Genomic DNA, 27,279 nt, shown 5'->3' with positions numbered 1-27,279 from the left:
GTTTTAGATAATATATAAACATATACACATACACATATGCATACTTATACACGGAAAATTGCACACATATAGTACCTGCACATATGTTGTAGACATTAGCACATATTGTATTACATGAGCATTAATGCATGTTTTACTGAATACATGCATGTACGCATACACACAGTTCACAGCTCACGCAAATCTCTGAACAAATCTATTTTCTCCCCTGACCAATTCTATGTAGTTGACTGAATGGAACATCCAAATATGTCAGAGTGAGTGAGTGAGCCAAACACAGGCAATAAGGCAGATGTGTCGCAAGACTGCCAGTGCCAAATCTGTCATAGAAACCGTATTGCCAGGAGGCAAGGGTAGCTCACCCATGAAATTGTTCATAATGCGTCCATAATTGCCATTTGCCATAGTATTGACTGTGACAATGTGGTAGTCATCTATAAAGCCTGCATCTTATATTGATGAGCAGTGCTTGGAAGATGAGCCATGCTCTGATCCAGTGAGGTGATGTGAATTCTGGGTAGACACTGTACAGCAGTGACACACATGGGTTTCATATCACAGTAGATATTGAATTACTGAGGTGCATTTTGATAGCAGGTGCTCGGCTGTACAGTTACCCAAATTTAGCTTTTATGATGGTTGTCGGTGCCACAGTGATGCCAGAGTAGCTTACTGAAAGGATACTTGAGTCCACTTACATTATTCTGAAGACTATGATAACAGAATGCCCCTCACAGATATCTGGATGAATAGGCCTTTCCGACAGTCGTTTTTCGGTGCTGCCTTCTTTGCAGGCTGCTCTATCGTTCAGCTCTGCCTAGACTTTCCTGCTGTCCAGCCCTGCTCATGAATATATATCCACCCTCTGACACTATGAAAGTGGGTCTTTACTTTACAAAAGACATTTTCAAAGCTTTCAACAGAAGTTGAAAAGAATGTTAGATTTATTGGCAGCACTTCTGGTGCTCCCTGAAAGAAGGATGACTTGATTATACTAACAGATCATCAAGTAAGAGATAATGTAAAAATGAAACCACTGTTCATGCTCAATTACTCTGAATAGTAGTTATCTTTGTGCTCCAGTAAGAGTAGTGAACAGTAAGAGCTCCGCATTCAGAAATTGAAGTACAACTTCAACTTGCCACCACTTCCAAATTGGTTCTATAGGTTGAAATTGTGTATGTTTTTTTAAATAGACAATAATAGACGTCACAAAGTCTCTGGAACAAAATGCATTAATAACAGCTAGCCCTTTTTGTATGCTTCCACATAGACATGTGAATATAAACAGCAAGAGGTTCTGACTAGTTCCCACTTTCCTCCTCCATTTCTTCAGCTATAAACAATGATGTCAACAGCCTTGTGACTGGCCAGTTCTTGAAAAGTACACATGCTGATGAATTCATCACCTCTCTGAAGAAGTATGAGAGAAAGCCTTACAAGAGTGAATACGTTGAAAGCTGCCACAAGGCCCCAGTGTGGGAGCTTTTGCAATTGTCAGTTTTCTGAAACTGCTATGATTGTCCCTTAGCAGCCATAACTGAGCACATTTCCTTCACCCTTCCAAAACAAAAATATCCAAAAGCAAAAGTTCAAGGAATGGATTAATCAGTGTGTGTATACATAAGTTAAGCACATCCACTATGTGGCAGCCAATATGCTGATACGAGTTAAGGGCAACTGTAGCAGCTCTGTCCTACTCTTTAGTGGATTTGGGGAAGTTTACGTTAACCGAGATAGCATTACATTTTTACATTTTCTCTTGTAAAAGGGAGACATTGTTTGAAAATAAAAACATAAAATATAAACATAAATGTAATCTATTTGTTGCTGCTCTGCTATTCTGTTATGGTTTCAGTTCCCTCACCTCCTCGTGTTACTTTCCCCATCAGTTTCTCAGAGTTAATGCTATCTACAGCTGATAAAATCTGCTAGTGACAGTATTCAATTCAGCCAACACAACAGTAACTGCAGGTAGAAATGAGAAGCCTTTTTTTCCCGCTCAAAACCTATTGAAATTAAAGAAATTTTAAAGAAAATGAGTACAAGTACTGAGTTGTAAATCTGCCACGTGTGCAGTGCTAAGCTTTACAGACCTAGCAACAATACCTAAGCTTTCATACACATGTTGTCCCCCATTCATTATAACCTAACCCAATATAAAAACAACACACAACAATGCACCATGTGTCTAAATTCAACACTGATTGGTCTGTATGCGTGTCAATGAATTGTTGCTAGCCTATGAGTCATAGGCAAGAGTCATAAGCTGTGTCTCAATTCAGGGACAGCATCTGTCAGAAGACGTGGTCCATGACAGTGTGGCTTTAGTAGCTGTTGTAGACCGCGAAGGCCAAACCAAAATGAGGGGTTCTGGCCAACGGAGGATTTTCGCTTTGCATCAACAACTGTGCCTGCCTTTACCATCGTGTCAAATACAGCCTCTGAAGGATGCGTCCCCTGAATTGGGACACAGCTATAGATATATAGATATAGATATATAAAAAGCTGGTGACTCTTTCTGACAAAACCTGTCAGTTTGCTAACAGTTAGCTGTCATGCTCAAGAGACAGCTGGTTTTTGCTAAAAAGCTCTAGGAGGTTTACTCCTTCCTTTGTAAGGTACCCAGCATTGAAATGCTGCATTGGGTAGGTTTTTTCAGAAGGTATCCTTAGCCAGACATAATTGTTCTCCATCCCTGCATGAAAGTGTGGTACACTTAACAGTCCCAGTTTGGGACTACATATTAGCTAACAGTTGAATAACGCGAATTGTTTCAATACTAATCTGCATGTTTTTAGGATTATTGCATACTGTTTATAATATATATATATATATATATATATATATATATAGCATGGTAGTACTACTATGTGGTACTTTTCATGGAAAACTGGTTCATGTTGGCACATGGGAAACAAGAGGTTTGTCTACATAACACTTTGTGAGGTCAAGTCTCCTTTAATATTTCATTTGGATTACACTGGTGGTGTGAATAAGATACACATGGGAAGATTATCCAGTTCTTCCTCTCCCCTCTTGTGTCCTCCTTCCTTTCAGCTCACTCCATGCAGACTGGCTTTTACTTTGGCCAAGGCTACGTGGTGTGCCAACCAACTCAGAGGGAGCTGGCAGGGAATGTGAATACACTCTGGGGTCCCATTGACAAGTCTCTTTAGTTATCGTTGGGCAAGCAGGACACAGGGGGAGCAAGAGGCTCTTGACCCTGATGATTTGAGTCCGTTTCAAGCCCACACCCAGAATCTGCTTCCATGCAACTGTTGTCTTGGCAATGGTCCAGAGCATGACATCATCAAAAGGGTGACAGACAAGGTCTTCATAGACAGATGGTTGTTAGATCTAATAATGAGTATCTGCAGGTTCCAGCCCAGACAAATGCATACTACCCTAGCGGGTAATGATCATTATCAGTCAAGGACGCCTTCATTTGAAAGCAGGGGAATCCATCAACAGACAGCCTCGATACCCCCAGTTGAGCTCTTTGTGATGCAGTTCACCAAAATGCCATCTCACTCAAGTGATGTTATACTTATCTGTGTGCAACTTTGAAAGGGTAATACTTCTGTACTTTCCTGGCCCTGTAACCTATTATTTTTCTCCTAGTAGGTGTTTCCAGACCAATCATGCCAGGGTAATGCTCAGCAGAAAGTTTACAACCCTCCATGCATTTATTTTTCATATAGGCAATTGCCAAGTCAGGCCCTTGTGGGAATTGCATGCAGAAATAATTCACACACCAAATGATAGATGATTGTTACTTAGGTAGAAAATAGCCATCCATTCTTTGATTCTCAAGTTTGACATGCGTCTGTTTAGTGACTAACTCTACAGTTGGAATTTGGAGTTATTTCTAAAAGGCCTCACCATTATATCTCAAATCACTTAGATATCAGTGTCAGGTTGGCACAGATGAAGGACATGGTAGAATGCAATTTGTGGATGAGGAGGCAGTGTCATCTCACCACTGCTATTCTACCCCTGTTAGAGTGGTTGATTGGGTCTGAACATGGGTTATTCATCCGTATCTCCAGTTCAATACAGCATCAGGTCTCTCCACTGAAAGATTGATTCTCTTCCCGTATAAGAAAAGTTTTAGAATCATCGTCAAAAACAAACTTTGTGCGCTCACAGCCTCAGGCTTGATCCAAGATGAGTGTCATGAGATATTTGAAGAGCTGGTAATGCGAGACCTTTACACTTATTTTACACTTACTGTGTTGACATTTTAACAAATCAAGGCATCGAGCAAAACCAGTGAAATGTTTCACTTAATGCGCTGTTGTGAGTATTTTGGCTCGCAGGCAGATCCTCTTTCACCGCTGACGTCTAGAACAGCACAGCTACATTTACGTTTTGTATTTTAGAAGGTTAGGCAATGATTGCACTTCTTCTTTATATTTCTTATGTGCAAAACAAGCTGCTCAGAATAGCTGCTAATTGCTTATTTGGTGATGACTTGTGAGCTCATTTCTGCTGCGCAGTTTTGAGTGATTGGCTATTGTCCACAGCTGAAGCCCCATTAAGGGACAGCATGGGAACTCAACCTCAGTCCCTTGCACACCAACCTCCGCTCTCCTGAGGGGTGCAGAAGAACATTTAAATTAGCCTTAAGAAGGAATTAATCCTAATGACTTCTATTCATTAGCAAGTAATTAAATATTCACATGCAGGCCTCACTCCAGCCCCTAACACCCCCTTTTTGTCTTTGTGTATCTCATTGGTGGTCTGCTAAACAGTACTCTGCTATACTTGCGAGGAAGGCAAAAGTAATTGCATTGTGCCACTGCATGTATGAGATATGGGCTTAGCAAAATGGGCACCTAGTCGATAATATGACATGAAAGGAATTAGTTTTCATTGAAGAGATAATTGAAAATTAAATCGCTAGCAATTACTTTTTAGTGCTGACCATGAACAGTGCTTATATGGGTACTTATTGTGAATGAGTTCACATTGATTTTGATTAGAATTTGAAATACAGGATTTTCAAGCACTGTATTAAATTTTCACATGTGAAATGCTAAGGAATGTTTCAAATAAAATGAATTTTTTTAAAAAAGCAGCAGGCATGGGCCTTAATCAATAGCTTTAACTCACATTATTAGCTCTTGAGGACAGAATGAAATACAGAAGCAAGACATGAGTAAAGCCTGCACTACTATTAAGAATGGATCAGCATGTATTTTCAGTGAAACCAGACGGATTATCTGAGTGTAGTAGTCAAGGGGAGCAGGAGACAAAAACCTATTGCATCCTACTCCCAATATATGCAATTTCAGTGAATATGGTCCATTTACTTTAAGCTTTGGTATAGGTCCATTGCACTGCAACAAGTTAAATAACACACAACTCTGTCTCATTACAGCTAAAGCTCTCCTCATGGGAGCAGCAGGCTTTATATCAAACTATAAATGCAAATCTTTTAAAATGCAATGGTTTGGAAATAAAACCTGCAAAGGATTTTTTATTTTATTTTATTACAGCGATGATCATGTAAAACGTCTACAGCATCTTTTGATCATGTGTATTATATAACAAGCACAACACTGGCCATCCATTGAGTCACCATTCTAACTTCATTTCCTTTGACTATTCAAAACTATTGAGGTCCAAGTTAATTTTCTCCTCTCTAACTTCCCCTCATAATGTAGACAGTAGTCATGCATGAAAGTAATATTGCACAGACCAGTGAAGCTCTGAGATTGCATTCTCTGTCTCTCTGTGCCTCCAATTGTCAGTGGTAAAAAGTGATTGACAGAATACACAATAGATTTGGAAATCAGACGTTTGCTTAATGTCAGAACTTTGTTGTTAAACTCGTATCATCTTCAGACATCAAACAATCCAATTTCACCACATTAATCCATCTCTGTAACACATCTGACTTAATGTTACCTCTGATGGTTTATTACATTGTGGAGAAAAAAAAAACGTGTTCATTTTATGAAAGAATTGAACAATTCATACAGTGACACATAGTCTACAAATGAACAAGTAACTGTCATCACAGCACACTTATTCAAACTGACTGACGTTCTCTCTGTTAAATTGTGCTAATGGACATATAGTTATTTTCTCCCATTTCCTTCAAGGAATAATTATGTTGACAGCCAATTACAGGTACGAACGCTTTACAACACCTCTCGCTGTTGTATGTGGTTGTTTTAATTAGATTTCTATGTAACACCGATATCACTATCCATGCTGCTTTTTACTCGCTGTATGGAAATATTGCAAAATATTGTATACAAAGTTCATTTTAAAGCTAGTTTCATCTCTTTCATTTCTTGTTGTGTGATACTTTTGAGTTGGTAATTTTAATGAGCATTTCCAGTTGAAGAGTAGATATCGGATTTTCAAGGCCATCTAACAACCCAACCATTGGCACACATGATGTGACAAGGATGAAGCAACATGGTAGGCCAGTTTTTAATTACCTTTCCACCTCCCTCCACACTCAGTGAGGGAGGCTTGGAGCGGCAGCCTCCTTTTCCACTCCAGTAGACCCTATCACTGCTGCAGCCGAGGGCCAGGACCCGGCAGTACGGCGGCAGCTGAGACCAAGGCAGAAGGGGAACACGGGAGAGGGAACAGGCAAGCAGCTAGAGGTGAAAGCAGCAGCAGCCACTGGAGGACGGAGATGGATGAACAGTACTCTACAGGATCAATCAGGCACTCGTAGCCACAGCAGATCATCTTTCTCCAGGAGCGTGTTACTGCTGCTGCACCACTCTGTCCCTGCCCCCCATAAACCACAGCACCCCACTGCCTATATGGCACCTTTTCACCAGATATATAGAGAGAGGTAGAGTGAAACGAGAGAGAGGAAGGAAACATGAGAGGGAAAGTTAGCTGGTGAAGCCTCCTCAGAGAGAGAGAGAGACAGAGGGAGAGAGAAAGAGAAGGAGTGGGGGGTAGTAGTAGGATGTATTGATTGTTTTCACTGTGATATAATTGCAATTAAAGGTTGCAAACAGCTCAGTGGATCAGTTTCTTTGCTGTCACCCAGCAGGACGCATGGCAGCATTGATGCATCCCTACACATTTCCTCAGCCAGCAGGGAAAAGTGCTAATACACTGTCAGTCCCTGTAGACTATGTGTAGATTACTGGTGTGCAGTAATTTAGCTCTGCAACTCCATATAAACAAAGTACTTTACTGAAAAATAACACCACAGCCTCAAAGAGATGGAAGAAGTAGCTAGTTGTTATACCTGTGGGGGGGGTCAGAGGGAGACTAGTATCTGGATTTGAGATCAGATACAGATCAAGAAAAGTACATTTATATTAAAGTCTGTTATTTGTGCTCGTATTAACATCAATATTCCCCTACTACCCTTTTGTCCTTGATACTGCAGCTCTTTCTGAACCATACAAATGCTATACAAATGTGGGAGAGTTCTGTGAACAATCACAAAGAGCCTCCAGTTAAAGCTTTGAGTTTCAAGATGTTTATTGTTCTTTTAGACAGTCTTGGACTCTTGTGCAATATGTTGGCCTACAAAGAAAGAAAGCAAAGCAAAGGTTTCTATTGTAGGTTTCAATTTTGAAGCCTTATGAGAAACACATGGCTCCACTGAAAATGTCCATTCTGTTGAAAAATGGTTAAATGATAACTTTGAACAAATCAAGTTTGTACTGAAATTAATGGCAAGAAGTGTTACTGTGCACAGTCCAAATGATTAAACGTCTGCCAATATTCTCAAATTAAATGATTTTTAATGTGATATAGTTCGCTCATAGTGATTAACAAACAGAGAATTATCACCTCACTCCGCAGTTCCCCTCAACAAGTGTTGCATTTTTCAGGTCATTGTTTTGGTATTTCAGCTTGCAGGTGATGGTTCCCTCTCACTGGTCTCATCAGCCTCATTTCCAGCTGCAGCAGGCAGCTGTTTTCTGTGTAAAGTCTGTAACACCCCACTCTACACTACCTACCCAGAAATAAATGGCAGACAGAGAAAGTTTCTCACTAACTTGTGAACCTAGTACTGCATTTAATAGGTAAAGAGCCAAGTTTCTATCAGGAGTTGGTGGAGGGGAAAACAGAGCTAAAAAATATTTTTGACTTCTACTCATCAGATGGCTGATGTTGCCCTGTGTCTGCTTGACATTTAAATAAGCAACTGTTTGTTAACACGTCCACCATAAATCCTTTATAAGGTGATAATATGTCACTGTTGTTTACGGCTTATTCTGCTGCCCCCAAGTAAAAACTGAATGAATACTGCTTTAAAGGCACAGCGAAAAAAATAAGTACGCACAAATAAAATGAAGGACAAAAACAAAAGACCAAATCCTTTCTTGCTAATAATGGGTATCTGCAGATATCTTAAATTATCTTGTGTGGCTTCTCAAAGTGCCCTCAGTTTCTGTGTAGTTACATACTGTTCCTCGGAAGTTCTATATTTGTGGTGTAAACAGCATCACATGCCAGCACTAATAACAGAGCATGCTGAAGTGAATGACTATATGCTTGCAGCAGTGTTAGTTTCTTTCAGCGGAGTTTGAATTTTGTAGCTACGCTCTGACAATGGTTTGAACTTTTCAAATAGTGTCACATTGACATAATCAACAGTTACCCCGTGATAACCCCGCCTGACTTTCTATCACAGCCCCAATCAGTGCGTTCCATTAATTTTTTTTGGAACCTCAATTTCCTGGCCGTGTGCGTGAGACATCTTTATGGGAACCAAATCGACTGTTCATTAACGAGAGGAAGCTGTATCAAGAACAAACATCTTTAATTAACACATCCCCAGCACTTCCTGTCTTTGATCTCCCCATTTGATTTATGCCTCTGCAAGAAAAGGTTGGGGTGGTGGAAGGGTACATGAGGTGTTCGGAGGGGACCAAGATGCTCTATGAGAAAATAACGAAAATTGTGGTGCCCCTGTTGATCAGGAAGTCTTGCAGCATTAGGACCTTTTCCCTGTGTGTCAGGGGGCCAGCTCAATTACCAGTCAGCGGAGCTATCTCTTTAATAGCCTGATAAGGCAATAATCCAAAATCCATACAGTTTTAATGACTTTCTCTCTAATTAAGGACTGTTTTATAAAAGACAGACACATCACAGGCCTTCCCATTGTCCAGAAACCTATTGTTGGAAATATTAGCGTGACCAGTTAAGAACTACTAAATGGCTTTTAAAAAGTATTAATATATATATTTTACTTAGAGACTTAGTGTCATCATGAAGTAATCCATCTGCGATGCTGCTGCTCAGTGTCAGAGAGGTCAGAGCAAAGTAGAGGAGAGAAATCTTCTGTAACTTAGTTCTCACACCGGATTTAAATCTTACCAGTGGGGAATGTAGATTTTCACTTTGTCTTCAAATGTTTGTTCTTATCACATTTTAGTACCACACCAAAATCTGCAACGAATTTAAAATGGATTTGTATGAAGATTTGGGTATTGAAATGGAAATCCCAGGACTAGCTGTCATCTGTCAGTCTCCTGTGAAGTGCAGATGACATACTGTACCTTCAGATATACGGCCAAGTAGAGATTCTGTGTTTGTTAGTCTTTAGCCCCCCCTAGTGTTGAGCTGTAACACTCACCTGCACACTCATGATCCCACAGAGTGAAGTCCAGATAATTAACTTTTCTGTCTCAAACATAAACTGCTCTATCATAAAGATACTAAAGTCACTTTCATTAACTGCTGCACTGACTGTTTTTTTTATATTTACCAAGAAATAACCACTTGAAGAAGGGACAAGCAACGTCACATTAGACTTCCTTTTGTCTCACACTGAATTCCACAGCTCGTCTTTATTTACTCAGCACTTATATGAGCTCACTAACATTTAATTACATATCTGACTTTAAACATATAAACTAAAACAAACATACAGAATATTATATACTGTATTGTATTATTTATATTATAGTGTCAATAATGTGGTGATTCATCATGGTCAGATTTTTATTTCTCGTTTTGCCTCTTAGGTACTTAGAGCAGAATTTCAACTTTCTAATATTTCGTAGGTCCTTGAAAAATAGTACAGTAACAGAGAAAAACATCTACTGTGAAGTAATCCAGCCGACACCCTATCACACAGGAAAACCTGGCATTAGCATCAAAGGAAAAATGTAGATTTTTCTATTTTACAGTAATGTGTACATTTGTTGTATGTTATTACAAAATCCTTGCAAATGAGCATGCACTGTTGTTTTCACTTTCTTTACTTCCTCTCAAAGAGTCACTTGGGACAAGAGAGGGCACAGCAACATGTTTTTCCACGCTTACTTCATAAAGCATGCTGGTTCAAATGGACACGTGATTATTTTCTGATGTAAATTTTCACAAAAACTTGCACTCTGTTTCATCAGAAAATTCATTTTAAGGTTTGAAATTGGAGAGAAACAACAAAAATGATTTTCTCTATGTGCACAAATACCCTGAAACTTTGAGGTGAGAGTAGTGGTAAGTGTTCATATGTTCAAGGACAAAATTGTGATTATATCATATGGTTACACAGCCACAAGGTCAGCCAGTTCCCACTTTCTTTAGGCCACTGTTCTGACAAAATGTGTTTAGTGAATTGCCGAAACAGATGTGATGAATTTTATCAGCCAACATATATTCAGAAAAACACTTTTAAAACCTTTGAATCACTTGTGACTTGTGTCATTCAAATAATCTTGTCGGTCAATGTGTCATTCTTCATTCTGTGCCATTCTCTACTGGTCTGAACAGGAAGTGTGTGCTAAGTGACTGTGATAACACAATGTGGGACAAACCACAGGTGCATAGCTGGCTTTTGTCACAGCAGAAAAAACAGCCACACTTTTCCACACAAGCTGAAGGCTGAGTTGAGGTATAAAAGAAGGAGAGAGGCATTAGCTCCTTGCAGAAACGTTCAGACTCACTGCAGACATGCTCAGGTTTTTGGTGTTGACAAGTCTCGCAGCCATGGGTAAGAAAATGAGAACACACACTGCGCTATATAACCATTTCTTATTGATCTCTTTCTGTCGGTCTATCAGTCACTCTCTCTGTCATCACTCAGTCACCCAGTTTTAGTTTAGTCAACACATAGGAGTTCCAGATAATCTGCCAGTACACTCCGGCCGCCCTAATTTCTCCTTTCTTCTTTCTCTAGGTGGAAAGTAAATAATATCATGAGGTTTCTGGTAAACCACATATGAATCAATCAATCTGTTTTGTCTATTTTTTTTTTTTTAACCAGTGCTGGCAGAGCTGGAGCCCCAGCCCAGGTACCTGGAGGATAGCTTTGAAAGGGTTGTTGGAGGTGAGGTGGCCAAACCCAACTCCTGGCCCTGGCAGGTACTGTAACACAAAGTCAAAAAAAAAAGAAAAACACATTACATTCATGTTTAAACACATGCGTTGTTTCAGCACAAAAATGATGAATAATGTTCAGGGACTGTGAAGGAAGATGATCATATTTTCATACATACTCAGGTCTGTTTTTTTTCCCTCCTTAGATCTCTCTTCAGTACAGATCTGGCAGCAAATACTACCACACATGCGGAGGAACCCTGATTGAGAGAGGCTGGGTTATGACTGCTGCTCACTGTGTGGACAGGTAACATAATGATTAACCACAGCACACCCTCTGGCCGAATGACTTTTGATTACAAAAACAAAAAATAATGGTATTTTTCAAAATGCATTGGTTACTCTTATCTTAAGACTCAGCTATGATTTATTTCAGTGTTTTTAAATGTCACCAGCATCAGGACACAACTCACAGCCTCATTTATAACTGTCACATAGCGAAGGGGATTCGTTTATTTGATTAGAAAGAAACGTCTCCAAACCCCGGACAAACAAAAACAAAACCAGAAGTCAATGAATGGTGTTTTGTGCTCTTTTTTTCTTTGCAATAGTTTATTGTAATAAGAATTAATGTAATAAGAATGACTTGCAATTGGTCATTTGAGTGAAAATTGTATCTAATCACTGACTACTGTGTTTCACTTTGCTTCTTTTTTTAAAAACATTACAGCAGCAGGACGTGGCGTGTCATTATCGGTGAGCATGACCTGAACAGCAACAGTGGCAGAGAGCAGGTCATGCAGGTCACCCGTGTTTACATCCACCCCAGATGGGACTCCAGCAGGGTGTCCAATGGGTGAAGAGCACTTTTTTTTTCAAAATTTAATGATTTGATGATAATTCCTCAGCAAACATGCTTTTGTTGATTTTAAAAGAGAGGTACTGTATCTGTCTTTAGTGAGCAAATGTTTTCTCTCAGTTCTCAACATTTGTGCAAACCTGTTTGTTCATAACGGGTATGGGGTAAGAACGTCACTGTAGGGAAGTAGTGGTTTAACCAATAGACAAAATGTCCTCTGTGGTAGTGTAGTATCTTTACAAAGATATTTTGCCTCCTCCTGTTTAATCCATGGGTCTCTACCTCAGTTACGACGTTGCCCTGCTGCGCCTGTCCTCTGAAGCCACCCTGAACTCCTACGTCCAGCTGGGCTCTCTGCCTCCCACCGGCCAGATTCTGCCCCACAACAACCTCTGCTACATCACCGGATGGGGACGCACCTCCAGTGAGATGACTACATGATCCCTCTGGGCACATGTTAGTTTCAAAGCTGTGGTTGAGTCCTTTCTATAAAGCTCAGCATATCTTATCTTTCCCGTTTCACCATGTGTAGCTGGTGGTAGCCTGTCCGCCCAGCTCAAGCAGGCCTATCTTCCTGTGGTCGACCACAAGACCTGCACTAGCCCTGACTGGTGGGGCAGCACTGTCAAGAACACCATGGTGTGCGCTGGTGGAGCTGCTGAGGCTGGATGCAATGTGAGTCTACTCTTATGTGAAAAACAAAACCGGCAAATCACATTAATATAAAGTCATAGACATATTTTATTTGCACTTTGATAAATATTACTTGTATTCCAATGAAGTAGCAGGGTGAAGTGACATTAGTGAAAAAAGAACAATTTAAGCCCCAATAACAGTAATCTACTCTGTATCTTTATTTTGTATGCACCACTGAATGATTATATCCATAATACTTTCATCTAATCCCTCTCAGGGTGACTCTGGTGGCCCTCTGAACTGCCTGGTTAATGGAAAATACTACGTCCATGGTATTGCCAGCTTCGTGTCTGGTTATGGATGCAATTATCCCAAGAAGCCCACCGTCTTCACCCGTGTGTCTGCCTACATCGATTGGATGGACTCGGTTAGTATGAGGGATATGCACATTTATGATAAATGATTGAATAACATATTAAAGAACTCATTATCAATCTAGGGATGATAACGTGGGTATGAGTGTTATGGAATTTATTTTTCTGGTGATATCATTCAGGTTGTATAAGATGTCTGATCAGTACTCCTCTTTTCCAGATCATGGTATAAACAACAGAGTGGTCCGTGTGGCAGGATATGAAGACAGAAACCACCATCAACCATGTTTTCATCCACTGTCTTTACTTGTCTGGCCTTTATTTTACAAAAAATAAAGTTGATAAAATTCTGTATCATGACTCATCTTTTCATTGGAAGGTTTATGCAACCACAGCTGTGATGTGGCAGCATGTTGTCACACACTATCATAAACTGTGATAAAGCCTGAGACAGGCAACAGGTGCATGACTGACCACTGCCAAGCTCAGCAGAGGTTCCGCATCAAATGACGGTCAGCTCAGGATATAAAAGAACAAAATGTGCACTTAGAAACTGATAGGAGTTTTAGACATGCTCGTTTTTATGCTCTTCACCACTCTCGCAGCCACAGGTAAGAAATGTCAAGGCAGCACGGTAAATAATGTACCGATGGAAAATGTTTTTTGGCCTATGATAAAACACACATGTAATTAACACAGAGGGAAACCATGATCAGTGGTGTTTTGATGAGCTTCCTCCTGTGCCTCAGTGCTGGCTGAGTTGGAGCTGCAGTCTAGCTACATAGACAGCAACACTGCGGGAAAGGTTGTGGGAGGTGACGAAGTGCCTAAACACAGCTCCTGGCCTTGGCAGGTACAGTAACACAAAGCCAGGCAGAACATGTAAAACAAGGTTGCAAGATCCTGGTCTTCCATATAGTAGACTGTAGGTGGCAGATGAAACCAAAACACTTGGTGGGTTTGCATGTCACAGAACAGTTTTTAAGATGGTTATAGGTCAACTTTTCTATTAGTCTATCTAGTGTTACCTCCACAAGAATGCTACATAAAATTGTTCCTTAAAGAGAAGTTTTTGGTGATATGCTTTTTCACTTTCTAGCTATGAACTTGACGAGAAGATTAATATCATTCTTATGTCTGCTCATTAAATATAAAGCTACAGCCAGCTACTGGCTAGCCTACCTTAGCACAAAGACTAGAAACAGGCAGAAATAGCTAGATTAGTGTTGTTCAATGGTGACAAAATGCACCATCTTATCATTTGCACACTTTGGTTTTTGGAATGTTTAAACAAGAGGATATGCAAATATATATAATCTAACATACACTGAGCCTTGGAGGTCCTGCTGATGGATTTTATTATTTTAAGATAGGACCATACTGCCTGTTTCCAGTCTTTATGCTAAGCTAGGCTAACTGGCTCCTGGCTCAGCACGCAGGTGGAAAATTGGTATCAATCTTCTCATCCAACTGTTGGATGAACATGAATAAAAGTACCTCACAAAATATCAAATTGTCGCTCAAGAGAAAGGACTTTCTTAAAAAGGTAATAATCTGTTACATGAATCAGTCTAATTTAAAAATATACACTTGTTTAAATCTAACTCAAATGCTGTATGGTCTTTTTTAAGGCTGGAAGACAGTTTGACAGTTTTTCTTGATCAGAATATTTTGTGAGTCCTGCTCCAGGTTTCTCTCCAGTACTTCTCAGATGGGTCCTATCACCATTTCTGTGGAGGAACACTGATCAGCAGAGGATGGGTTATGACCGCCGCTCACTGTGCATTAAGGTAAGACATACGATACTGTCAATCTTCTATTACTCTAATTGGATATACTGCACAGTAACTCATATATGCCTGCATGATTTTTATTTTTTGAGATTCTGGTTTCGTCTTATTACACATCCCCCACACAAATGCTATACATGTTTTTCTTTCTTGTATTTGTGCCTTACCTCTCTCATCATCTTTCACTGTGGAAACAAATAAACTAATCAAAGCTAAAACAGTTACAGCTCTTTGCGTGCTGTCCTTGGTGCTCTTATCCTACACCAGAACTACTGGACAGAGCAACACAGGAATGTCGTTGGCGTTTATGTCCATCCTGAATGGAACAGTAACAGCATCTCCTCTGGGTGGGCCTTTCTGTTATTATATTCTAGTATCGGTCTCGTACTCAGAGACCACATAGTGAACTTTTTGGGTAAACATTTCTTATTTTGTTTAACATGCAGAGTTTTACATTGGAGTCAGATTTTGATTGATTTAACCTTTGAATGAATTTACGACTGTATGATGTTTTCTGTTTGTCTGTTTCAAAGTCACTCAGATACTTGTAACATATTCAGGATGTTTCTGGTGATTGTACTTGCAGTAGAAGAATTTCAAGCATTTTTTTGACCTTTAGTAATGACATTGCACTGTTGCGGCTGTCGTCTGAGATCTCCCTGAACTCTTACGTGAGGCCGGTTTCTCTGCCTCCTTTCGGTGAGATCCTGCCCCACAACAACTACTGCTACATCACGGGATATGGACGTATCTCCAGTGAGTCAGACGCAACTCCTCACATTCATTATTCTGACTGTAAACTGTGAAGTGACTCAGTATCTTACACATGCAGCTGGTGGAAGCATGTCTGCCAGGATGAGACAGGCCTACCTTCCTTCTGTTGACCACCAGACCTGCACCAGCTCTGGCTGGTGGGGCAGCACCGTCAAGACCAGCATGATCTGTGCCGGAGGAGGTGCTCAGTCAGGATGCAATGTGAGTCTGCTGGTGTGAACGATATGAAAATATTCAAAGTACAGTTTAAAAAAAAAAAAAAAAAAGGATATCCTAAACACATGCAGTCCAATAAAAAAAAAAAGCACATGCAGGATTATAATGCCTGCTAAATATGAATCCACTCAGTCACCAGCTGAGAAAATCTGCTGAGTCATACTATCATGGGCGCTTGCAAAACACTAAATACTATTTTCCACATGCCACACCTGATAACACACCTGTTCAAACAGATGTTGTTGATAATCAGTTCGAAGGTTGTGGATTTTACGCTTACATTGTTATTATTCCTATGATTCAAGTATTATATGTATTAAAATGTAATGCACCTGATAAAATAATCACCGGTAAACCCAGAATGAATTTGAATGCAGAAGAATCTAAACATAATGTTTGTCATATGTCTAGCTAAAGCTACTACAGATGGTTTGAAAAAAAAGGGGAAGTGATATATTTATGGTTATGTATTTCTGAATAGTAATAAAAAAAAAAAAAACATTTCTTTGTCTCGTCCTAGGGTGACTTTGGTGGCCCTCTTAGCTGCATTGTTAACAGCAATTGGTATGTCCATGGTATAGCCAGCTTTGTGTCTGGTATGGGATGCAACACTCCACAGAAGCCCACTGTCTTCACCCGTGTTTCTGCCTACATAACATGGATTAACTCGGTCAGTAATGCTAACCTACTGTAAACAAAATGACACATTACAAAGACCTCACTTTTTTCATTAATTACACAATATACTTTTCACAGCATGTTCCTCTAAACTACTGTAGTTGCTGAATATATGGATTTTTCTTTTTCCAGGTCATGAACAATCCTTGAAATGGATAAGATTCTTGCAACAGTAACGACTCTGAGCTTGAGCTTGTTCCCTATCTGCAATGAATTTGCCTGTTCAAACCTTCTATCAATAAAACATTTCAAAATCAATATCCGTGCTTTAAACTATTGCTAGTTTTAAATTAGTTGTGATGTTTTTTCCGCAGTGTTGATACTAATAAATATATAATGCATCATACTCCACTGACAAGATAAAATCTTTTTATTTAGATAAACACCTAACAACCCACTGCCTTATGCTAAAACTTCACATTCAGCATTTTCCCGTTCAGAGCATGTGAACATCAGCAAGTTACCTCTGTGACAGAGATGGGACCGATACAGAGACGAGCAGATGGTGCACCGAGGGGCTGTACCAGGGACATGAGGATACACTTTTGTGTTTTTGACTTAATGCAAATGTATTCTATTTCTGAGCTCTGACAGCCAGCAGCCCTGAGTAAATGCTGACAGTCGTATTGCAGTATTTTATCTTTTGTTATTTTTCAAATTGAAGTTTTTTTTTTTTTTTTGTGCCCATCAGAAACTGGTCTGATTGGTGTTTAATAAACAGAAGGTTTTTTGTTACCCTTTCTGTTGCCTCTCCGGTGGTTTTGTGACATTTTAGAGGAAAGAGGCTGCAGTGAGCGCCGAGGCACGACTAGAATAGTACATGCGTGATAAGTGTCTGCCTATAGTGGGAACCACACATGAGCCACGGCTGTGCTATAATCAGAACAACAGACACACTGACTGAATGCTGTGACTGGAGGAATTCATTGATTGATTCATTGATACTTTTTAGGCCTATGTATTCTTCATTCTGTAAAGAAGAGAAAAAGTGTTTTAGTCCAGCGCTCCCTTTTCCCCTCTAACTTCCATTTCCCTTACCTTTGTATGTTAAATCTTACAAGCTTGTCTCAGTTACGCTTGTTTCATTTCGACCTTGAAACGCTGCAGTATCCTCCATAAATAAGGGTAAAACAGCCCTCCCTAAGGGGAGGCTATATCATTTATGTGAATGTGCTGGGTATTTGTTAAATGCTCCAAGCCATACCTTTATTATTATAGGATTGCTGTAATGGATGTTTCAAACTAGATTCTTTTAAGGCTGAAATAAAGAAATCTCACACTAAAATGTGCTCTACATGCTAAATGACCCTCTGTTTATCACAAGACTATTCTGCAGTTACATTTAATCGGAGAAACTGTGCAATTGGTTTTTCAGTTCTAAGATAAACTATGAAATAAAAGATCCTTTTAAAAAAAAAGATCACTTACCCCACTCTAAAGGTTCCTTAGCTCAACACAGGAGTTTACATACATGCAGCAATTGTGCAGAGCTTAAATTTAAAAGAACAGTCAAGTTTTTGTGAGGCATTAACATGAGATATGTTAATTAGAGAGCTTTAGAGAAGCTGGTAGATTTTTGGTCAGAGCCAGGCTGGCCGACTGCTGGTTCCGGCTGCATATTTACACAGACATGACAGTGGTGTCAATCTTCTCATCTTCTGTTAAGTCTCAACATGAAAGTGAATAAGCACACTTCCCAAAACGCCAAACTATCCCTTTAAATTTGTGGATTTTTTTTTTTTTTTTGTGAGAAAAAAATGATATGGCAGATATATATCTGGTAGGTTTCACTGCGAGGCAGCAGTCTGTGGGACACGGGCACAGTAATCCTTACCTGCTGTGGGTCTTGTCAGAGAAGAGCAGATAACAGAGCTCAGGTTGTAGCCTACAGCATGTCATTGATGAGCTGTCTAAGTGTGTCTCAGCAGCTCCAGGATGTGTGCTGGGTATCTGCATTAGAGAACATATGTCTGCTTCCTGAGTCCTCAGTAATACTGGCATACAGCTTTTAAAATAAAAGTCAATATTGTGTCTTTTGCCTAAAACAAAGATCCTACATTTGAGTTTACAATATATGTATATGTAAGTGTGAGTAAAAAACAATTTCTTCAAATTAAAATCAAGACACTCAAAGTTGCAATTGTCTGTCTCCCCTAAGATCAAGTCATATGCTGCAGCAGCTCTCGCTACTGTGCAACGACACTGGAACATATGCAGAATATATAATGTCTGATCCACAGGGCCTCATGAATACTTATCAAAGGCTTTAAGTGGAATACTGTATTTTCGCCTCAGGCTTGTTAAGCTTTAAACATGATCTTGATCTATATAAATCAGCAACTTGTAACTTGGAAGGATATATACAGTTCATCATCCCGTTACTGTTCCTCCTCTCTCTATGTTCCCATGTATGTGGAGGTCAGGTGTCTGTCCAGCTTAAACAGCCTGCTGTTGACTTTAGCGCAGCTTTGACCTGAGTGTGAATTTTGGTGATAGTGCAGACAGCTATATTTTTCATGTATCCTGAGTCCGTGCCCCTTTCAAAGTATGCTATGGATGCATGGTTGGCATACGCTCCACAGCCTGATCTCCTCATGTAGCACATTTTCTACACATGAAAGTAACCGTGTATAGCCAACACTTCCTTATACTTTCATTCTCTTTGAAACTATTACTAAGGTGGTTTATGTTTCCAGCCACTCCAGTTTGTGTAAAAAAGCACATTCTCTGAATATACTGTAGATTTAAATGCACTTTGATGAAATCAAAGCGGCATATAGTGTAGGCAGCTAAAATGCTTAATCACACTCAGAGACTGCGAGGATAATCTTCCTCTGAGTACTGGAGTACTACATCATTTTTTAAATAAAGATCGTCTTTTCTCTGACTGATCCCAGTGGTTGATCGCTTCCAGTCGACAACCAGAAAGAGAACAAAGTCATACACACTGACTCTGCAGAGTAAAATGCATGTCAGAATGGGTTTTTACTGCAGAGGTGCACTTTAGGAAAATGTCAGAATGTATTTGTGCGTGCTGTTTGGAGCCCCTTTCTATCTTTGGCAAGCAGCAAGTTGCCCTTAAAGCAGCAAACAATGACTTGAGGGTAGAGGATAGAGTTTGACATATGCTGTACGGACTGTAAAGCTGCTTGAGGCAAATTTAAGATTTGAGATATTGAGCCATAAAAATGTAACTGACATGTCTGGACTTGACTTGATGAGGGCAAATAAGTGTTAAAGTAAAAACACAAACATTTAATGTGTACAGTACATGCAGTCAAAACTGCTTTACTACAAAAGGTAAAGCTTTAGTGGTAAAAAAATAGAAAGAAAGTTACAGTAAAGGATAATCTTACATCTGATAGTAAGGCCAGAACAAGTGGGGGAAAAAAATGGTTTCACAGCTGAGTCAGCTGTTCCACGAATTAACCGACTGTAGTGATAACAGTGAGACAGACGCAGGTGGTCCTGTGATGCTTTTGAACCAGCCACACACACACAAAAGACATAAAGACAACAGACCCTGAGGGTATAAAAGAGTGGTGGACCGAGGTCTTCAGTGCAGAAAGCTTCAGTAGACTGCAGACATGCTCAGGTTTCTTGTGTTGACCTCTCTCGCAGCCCTCGGTAAAAATCTCAAATTCTTCCTCTCTTTTGACATTCTGCACATACACGCCTCCTAACACATATAATTACATTATGTGTGACTGATGTGTTTCCTGTGCTTCTGCTTTGCTCAGTGCTGGCTGAGCTGGAGCCCCAGCCCAGGTTCCTGGAGGATGACAGTGTTGAGGGGAGAGTTGTGGGAGGAGAAGTGGCCAGACCCCACTCCTGGCCCTGGCAGGTACAGTACTACGCTTTCTTTGTCTCCACATCAGTGGAAGAAGACGTTTTCAGATCCTTTACTTTAGTAAAAAAATAGCGGCAACACAATGTGAAAATATTCTCGGCTATATTTTCTTGCTGGTGTTTTGCCATAATAAGCACGCCTGCCGTGAAAAGCAGCCCTTAAGGTTAGGTTTTAATCATGAAGAGTGAAGATTACTTAAGGTTTGAGTTTAGGTTAAAAGAAGGCCAAATGTATAGGGGGGTCTTTTCACGGCAGGGGTGCTTATTACTGCAGTACTGCTCAGTATTCTTTTGTTCTATAATATTTTGGAACACTTTTTTTCCTGTGAAATCGCACACATATAAATCTCCCATCTCGTTAATACTGTCTGTGTGTCGTTTCATCAGATCTCTCTTCAGTACAAATCTGGCTCCAGCTACTACCACACCTGTGGAGGAACCCTGATCAAGAGAGGATGGGTCATGACCGCTGCTCACTGTGTGGACCGGTGAGAGTTTCATGCATCACAGAATATCTGCTGAGCCTAAATCTAATAGAAATATGGGTGAAGTAGCAGCATATGGGTTCTGACAGAGCTTAACATCTACATAAATGCATTTCGTTTTATTTACTGCTGGCGTCTGTGCATAGCTAAGACATTGTAGTTGTTTTACTGGTTGTGTTACAGCTGTCTTTTTGAATCAAGAATCAAATAAGAAGATAAGAAGTCCCCACAAAACATAGGTTCCATGTAAAATATTGACTTTTAACAGATGTCCTATTAGAGACAACTACGTGCCAGATAGAGGAGGAATGAAAATGTTCTTCTCTTTTTTGTATATCCATAGCTCCAGGACTTGGCGTGTTGTTCTTGGAGATCACAACATCAACATCAACGAGGGCAGAGAACAGTACATGAGCGTGAGCCACGTCCACATCCACCCCAAGTGGAACTCCAACAACGTTGCTGGAGGGTTAGTGGTTACTGGACGTGGTCTGACCCCCCTCTGCATTAAAAATGAACAAATACTGATAGATGTACATCACATGGTATACATAGAACTGAATGCATTTAGTTAATTGTAAAAATGAAAAAGTTATGAAAAATGGGAATATTTCTTTTTGTGTGTTACTTAAATATTTTTTTAAATACTACATATTAATATCAACATTCGCTTACTGAAAAATCCTTACTAGATTTATTATTCTGGACATGGATTGTGAAAACAAAACCAATCATACAGTGTAATATAATTAGAGCTGAAACAATTTGTCAGCTGACAGAAAATGAATTGGCAACTATACTGATAATCAATTTACTGCCTAAACGTGAGGCTGTGCTGCTTTGCTCCGTTTTAAAACATTGTAAATTGAATATTTTTTGAGTTTTGGACCAAGCAAGTGAATTACAGATCCACCTTGGGCTTTAAGAGACTGTGATAAACCAAGCAATTAGAAGATAAAGCGGGAAAATAATCTGCAGATTAATTAATAATGAGATAACTGTTAGTTAGCCCAAAACAACTCTAATTGAAAGAGAGACAATGGCTTTCTCTTAAACAAAGCCATTACAACAAGCCTTTATGAAGACAGGGAAAATATTTATAACTCACTGACCTCTGACCTTCAGGTGGGACATTGCTCTCCTGCGTCTGTCCTCTGATGCTTCTCTGAACAATTACGTCCAGCTCGGTGCCATGCCTCCCTCCGGTCAGGTCCTGCCCCACAACAACGCCTGCTACATCACTGGATGGGGACGCACTCAGAGTAAGTGTGGCATAATGATACACCGCATGATAAATGAGTCAGTTCAGTGTTTACATCCACTCACAACACTATCTGTAGCATAGTGCATGATCCTGCTTTCAGAAGCTTTATCACAGTTATAAGATATAGTTCTTGTGTTGCCCCCAGCTGGAGGTCAGCTGTCCGCCCAGCTTAAGCAGGCCTTCCTGCCCGTTGTTGACCACAAGACCTGCTCCAGCTACGGATGGTGGGGCAGCACTGTGAAGGACTCCATGGTCTGTGCCGGTGGCGGCAGCGACTCTGGTTGCCAGGTGAGTCTATGAGGTCTCAGAATATACTTTACAATCCATTCTCACATTCTCAACATGTATTATGCACACGACTTGAGCCAGAACGTGGGGACAGTATCCCTGGAGGCTGAAGGCTATTTCAGTTTCTAATACGTTTCTAATACGGCACCCTAACGCCTACTTATGCTTTATGGATCAATTTTAAGCCATTAATAAGAAAAACATTTGGACCATATGATCTATTACCTGCATAAACGAGCTGCTGAGGAACTGAACTAAGATCCAGTTATTAACAAGGTATTAAACATTTATTAATAGATTACCAACATTTATAGCCACAAATAGAAAGGATGAACACTGGTCAAAGCGATTTTTCACAGCCTAGAAACCCAAAATGACTGCTTATTAATATTTATAACCAATCTTAAAGAATTAAGATTGGCCATTTGTTACAACTTTAAAAAAAAAAAACCTTTATTTCGGCAGGAAAGATTCCTCCCAGCTCAGATTTTGAATTCAGTTTCTCCAGTTGTCTCCTAAAACATGTGGTCCTCCTGCGATTAAGCCTGCAGGAACGTCTGGCTATAAGCAAACTGGGACAAACACTGGAAAGAACTTGTCAGATTTCAGTCCCACTCCACCATGACAAAGTGAGATTGAATGTCCCCCACTGAGCTGAGGCCTGACCCCTTCCTGTCAAGAAGGATATTTTTGAGGACACATGCAGGATACTTGCTGCATCAGCAGGGGCATAAGTCAGTTACAAAGATCCAGGCTTGTGCTTAAGCTGCACAAAGTGTCAAAGTCTTGCAAACTCATGTTCTGCACAAACTTGCTCAAGGCAGCGTGAGATTAAAAGGGGATATGCGAAGCGGGAAGTGGGAACATGTTGCTCTTTGAAAAACGAGGTATTTTTCCAACTCTGCCCAAGAGTAGAGAAATAAAGCAGTTAACAGTTATTGGCTCTGAGGTCTGTCTGTGATGTGTTTTCTCTGAATCCAGGGTGACTCTGGTGGCCCCCTGAACTGTAATGTCAATGGCCGTTGGGTTGTCCACGGTGTGACCAGCTTCGTGTCCTCCTCTGGCTGCAACGCCTACAGGAAGCCCACTGTCTTCACCCGTGTCTCTGCCTACATCAGCTGGATGAACAGCGTCAGTATTTAACACTAACCCATACGAATCAATGAGAATCATCATCTGTACCGTAGTACATTCTGCAGTTTCTTGAGGATAAGCACATAATGATTAATTTGTCCTTACTTTACCAGATCATGGGTTAAGAGCAACGATGATCTCCATGGCGACGAGAGAAGACTCTGGATTCATCTCTGTTTCTGTCCAACTCCATCAGAATAAAACATCCTATAATGTGCATTTGCCTCGCCTGATTTTTTAACAGACATTGGTCTTAAGATTTATAGAAGCCATAAGTAGCTGGAGGGGGAGTGTAATTCAGATGCAAGAGTGGTTCTGCAAAAATAAGACACTGCAGATCTTTTCAGATATTTGTGAGATTACCTTTGGCTACTCAATTGATTAAAAAAAAAAAAAGAACACTTACACTGCCAGAAGCAGGGATCTTTAAATACAATAGTGAAGCAGTGGACATGCTCTAAAATCAATTTCTATAATATGTGATTAGACTATAATAAATAAAAAGAGTTATCAGGACATCAAAATGAGCTGACTTAGAGTGATAGAAAGAGGTAGTAAAACAGTTAAAAAGAGCATTTTAAAGAAAATAAATAATAATAAATAATCCAATTAAAAACAAAATGTAAGAGGATTCTGTGTGAGGAAGAAAGGCTAGGTAGGAAACTCAGTACTTTAGAATACCCTTGTACTCCACTTAGAATGTCAGCTGCACTTGAATAATTCATAACTGTGCTTATCAACATATGACAAAGTAAACAACAACAAATTAACCAGCTGGGTGAATTGAGTTTAAATTAAATAATTGTAAATTACAAATAGTGTGCACATCAGTGTGTGACATTAATATTTCAGATGCTTACTTGCATGGAAATATAAATGTAAAATTTCATAAATTCACATTCAGACCTTTCAAGTGCTTTATAGCCACTCTGTTATCCATGCTCTATTATCTGCATCCTATTGTTCAGGGTAATGGGGTGGGTGGTGGGGGTGGGGGAGTTATTAGGGCTGTTATTAGACTGTGAGAAGAGATCACAGTGCCAACTGGAAACCCACAGAAAAACAGTCATGAACTGCAAATCCAGAAAATTATGCCACATCTAAGATGGATACCTTATTCATGATAAAAAAAAAAACATTTAAATGTTTCAAATATTTGGATAAATCAGTTTCAAATCAGAAAATTGAAATAGGGAAGACGCTTTTTACACAATCTTAAGTTATATAATGTATCACCAGTCACAGAGTTAGGAAATAGCTGCCAAAAAGAGATGAAGTGGCAATCAGATGAAACACAAACAAAATATATCAAAATCAGAAAAAAAGCATAAAAAACTAATACTGGCCTTGACTGTGGTATGGAAAACATCTGCGTTATAGGGAAGAGAACAGCTTGTATCGCTTACTATAGCACAAGTTCTACAGTATGAGGTATGCATACTGAGTTTATGAAGAGAGGCAGCGTCATCTGCAAGGCCTGACATGCACAAAGCCCTCTGCTACTGCTGACAGCTCTGTAAAGCTTGGAGGAAGTCAGTTAATGTCATTCCTCATGATGTGCTTCCATGTTTTGCTTGGCAGGGTCAGAAGTATTTATCTAGATATAGACGAAGGAGAAACTGAACTCAGAGTCAGTTACTTTGATAGTGTCAGCACAGGCACTTAAATACAACTAATATGATCAGATAGATAGATAGATAGATAGATAGATAGATAGATAGATAGATAGATAGATAGATAGATAGATAGATATTATCCTTCCTGAGTCTTTAAATATTTACGAAGGTGGTGACTGCTTTTTATGACCCAGCAAATGACTTTGTTGTTTGTTACAGCAGCTCCTGACAGTATACAGGGGAAGATGTCGGAACAATACTGACTCACTGGTCAGATGGTAAACAGTGCCATATTGTGTCTGAGTTTTTCTTTTTCTTTTTTTGTGTGTGTTGGTGTGTGAAACATTTTGTTGTGTCTCTGCAGCCGTGTGGCCATATGGTGGTGATGATGGCTTAACATCCTCCAGTAAATGCTTGTCATATTGTCCTGCTGTAACAGGCATCTGATGTAAATTTAAGTGGAACGCCAACTGCATCTCTAAAGAGTCATAGGTACATTCAGACTTGTTTGATGCTTGAGGGGAATGTGAACCTTTCAAAAATTTCTCAAGCTTTTATAATATCATTGGACTATTATTACTGACATAGTAAAATGTAGGAAGCATTTCCATGTTTTTAGTTGGTTTGGGTGGAGGTGTTTTTCAGTATGTACAGTAGTGAAGTAGAAGTTTAAAATTGCAGGAAATACTTAAATAAAGTCTAAGTAATTTGCACTAAATGTTCTTACTTTGAAGCAAGCTCTAACTGTTGTCAAATGATTTATGAATCCTCAACTTAAAAACATCATGCTTTCATCGCTCACGCACTCATCACTTTGAGATATCCGGTATGAAACTAATTGATTATAATTACATGGGTTTATCAGTACAAAATGAATGGAGAACAATATATATATATATATATTACCACTTTCTTTGCTGGTGGAACTAAATCCAAAAGGTGGTACTTCTGTAATATCTCTCTCTCTTATGTTCTCTACTTTAATGAGAATCAGTTCAATTGTCAGATTAATTATAATCCAATCATAATTTTTTTATCTGCTTGATTAATCCTATTCTGGTGATGAAAAGTGTTCACCTCTCAATTTAATACACAGTCGGTGGTAAACTACTGCGACAACAAATTCTGCCTAATATTGTCATACGTCCTCTTATAGAATATATTAACTTGATACGGTTATAGTAATCTTAGGGTTGGGTTTCCACAGGTTTGCACAGACGCCATTCCATAATACATCCTGCCAATGTTTTGGGCAGATCACGTCCCCCGGCAACCTCTGCTAAATCACTGTACACACCTCCATGTAGCTGATTAAATTATCTAGTTTCAGGTTGGGAGGGTAAAACAAACTAGAGGACAAATGCTAATGAGTTTTTGGCTGTGTGTTGGAAAATCTGCTGCTTGATTACCTGCCACTTTGGAAGATAATTGGTAATTGGATTCTTCAATTCTGTCAGAAAACACAGTTTTTGTAAATTATTCACATAAAAATCGCCAAACAATTTCAATACCAACATGAAACATCAGCTACTTCTCGCAAGACTAATAATAACAGCCATGCTAACTGCTGGAGGCTGTACTTAGGCACAGTGGTGCCTAAATGAGGTCGGCATACTAATACGCTCACAATAACAATGCTAACATGCTCATGTTAATCAAATATAATATTTATCATTTTCACTGCCTTAGTTAATTGGAATTAAACACAAAATGCAGCTGAGGCTGATGGGAATATCATTAGTTTTGCAGGTATTTGATAATTAACTGCAACTGGACAAATGAAAATTTTGATCTAGTGATGGTGCAAGACTCAATGTCAGGGTATCATTAAAGTAATTATAGTTCAGCCTGGGAATAACAAGTGTGTGTGTGTACAAAGTCACATGACAAGCCATCCAATAGCTGTAGAAACGTTTCAGTAAAGCAAATGTCGACCAGGAAAAGTCAGCCGATCAGCAAAGTCATTTGGATTCATCCAATGGGGATAATGAATGTCTGTTAAAAATTTCATGACAAACCACATGGCAGGCTAGTTAAAATATTTAAGT

The 27,279-nt window shown here is 39.6% G+C and overlaps 3 protein-coding genes across 3 annotated transcripts; all 3 read left to right on the top strand.

Annotated features, from left to right (window-relative positions):
- Positions 1 to 10,854: 10,854 nt before the first annotated feature.
- LOC130184406 (elastase-1-like) lies at positions 10,855 to 13,489 on the top strand. The gene is made up of 8 exons (XM_056400382.1): positions 10,855 to 10,942; positions 11,216 to 11,313; positions 11,475 to 11,575; positions 11,999 to 12,124; positions 12,415 to 12,551; positions 12,660 to 12,802; positions 13,041 to 13,190; positions 13,358 to 13,489. Exons 1-8 carry the CDS (start codon positions 10,903 to 10,905, stop codon positions 13,367 to 13,369), a joined length of 807 nt encoding a protein of 268 aa, XP_056256357.1. The 5' UTR covers positions 10,855 to 10,902; the 3' UTR covers positions 13,370 to 13,489.
- Positions 13,490 to 13,708: 219 nt separating this feature from the next.
- On the top strand, positions 13,709 to 16,611 carry LOC130177272 (elastase-1-like). Its single transcript, XM_056388853.1, has 7 exons — positions 13,709 to 13,748; positions 13,887 to 13,990; positions 14,827 to 14,927; positions 15,149 to 15,274; positions 15,547 to 15,683; positions 15,760 to 15,902; positions 16,438 to 16,611. The coding sequence occupies exons 1-7, from the start codon at positions 13,709 to 13,711 to the stop codon at positions 16,609 to 16,611; spliced, it is 825 nt and encodes a 274-aa protein (XP_056244828.1).
- A 3,654-nt stretch (positions 16,612 to 20,265) lies between these two features.
- On the top strand, positions 20,266 to 23,963 carry LOC130177263 (elastase-1-like; the record flags this gene model as incomplete). The annotated part of the gene is made up of 7 exons (XM_056388840.1): positions 20,266 to 20,439; positions 20,832 to 20,932; positions 21,273 to 21,398; positions 22,055 to 22,191; positions 22,339 to 22,481; positions 23,463 to 23,612; positions 23,729 to 23,963. Coding segments are annotated over 7 exons (843 nt in total), but the record flags the coding sequence as incomplete, so codon positions are not given.
- Positions 23,964 to 27,279: the final 3,316 nt, after the last annotated feature.

The sequence above is a fragment of the Seriola aureovittata genome, chromosome 2 (assembly GCF_021018895.1).
Source record: "Seriola aureovittata isolate HTS-2021-v1 ecotype China chromosome 2, ASM2101889v1, whole genome shotgun sequence".
NCBI classification, from domain to species: Eukaryota; Metazoa; Chordata; class Actinopteri; order Carangiformes; family Carangidae; genus Seriola; species Seriola aureovittata.
This window is presented reverse-complemented; position numbering and strand designations above follow the sequence as displayed.

Excerpts from the sequence above, each read along its gene's own strand:
- LOC130184406 (XM_056400382.1), top strand. The coding sequence starts at position 10,903 with ATGCTCAGGTTTTTGGTGTTGACAAGTCTCGCAGCCATGG. Across the intron at positions 12,125-12,414 it reads TCCAGCAGGGTGTCCAATGG|TTACGACGTTGCCCTGCTGC; the intron begins GTGAAGAGCACT and ends TCTCTACCTCAG. Across the intron at positions 12,552-12,659 it reads CGGATGGGGACGCACCTCCA|CTGGTGGTAGCCTGTCCGCC; the intron begins GTGAGATGACTA and ends CACCATGTGTAG.
- LOC130177272 (XM_056388853.1), top strand. The coding sequence starts at position 13,709 with ATGCTCGTTTTTATGCTCTTCACCACTCTCGCAGCCACAG. Across the intron at positions 13,749-13,886 it reads CACCACTCTCGCAGCCACAG|TGCTGGCTGAGTTGGAGCTG; the intron begins GTAAGAAATGTC and ends CCTGTGCCTCAG. Across the intron at positions 14,928-15,148 it reads GCCGCTCACTGTGCATTAAG|TTACAGCTCTTTGCGTGCTG; the intron begins GTAAGACATACG and ends AAGCTAAAACAG.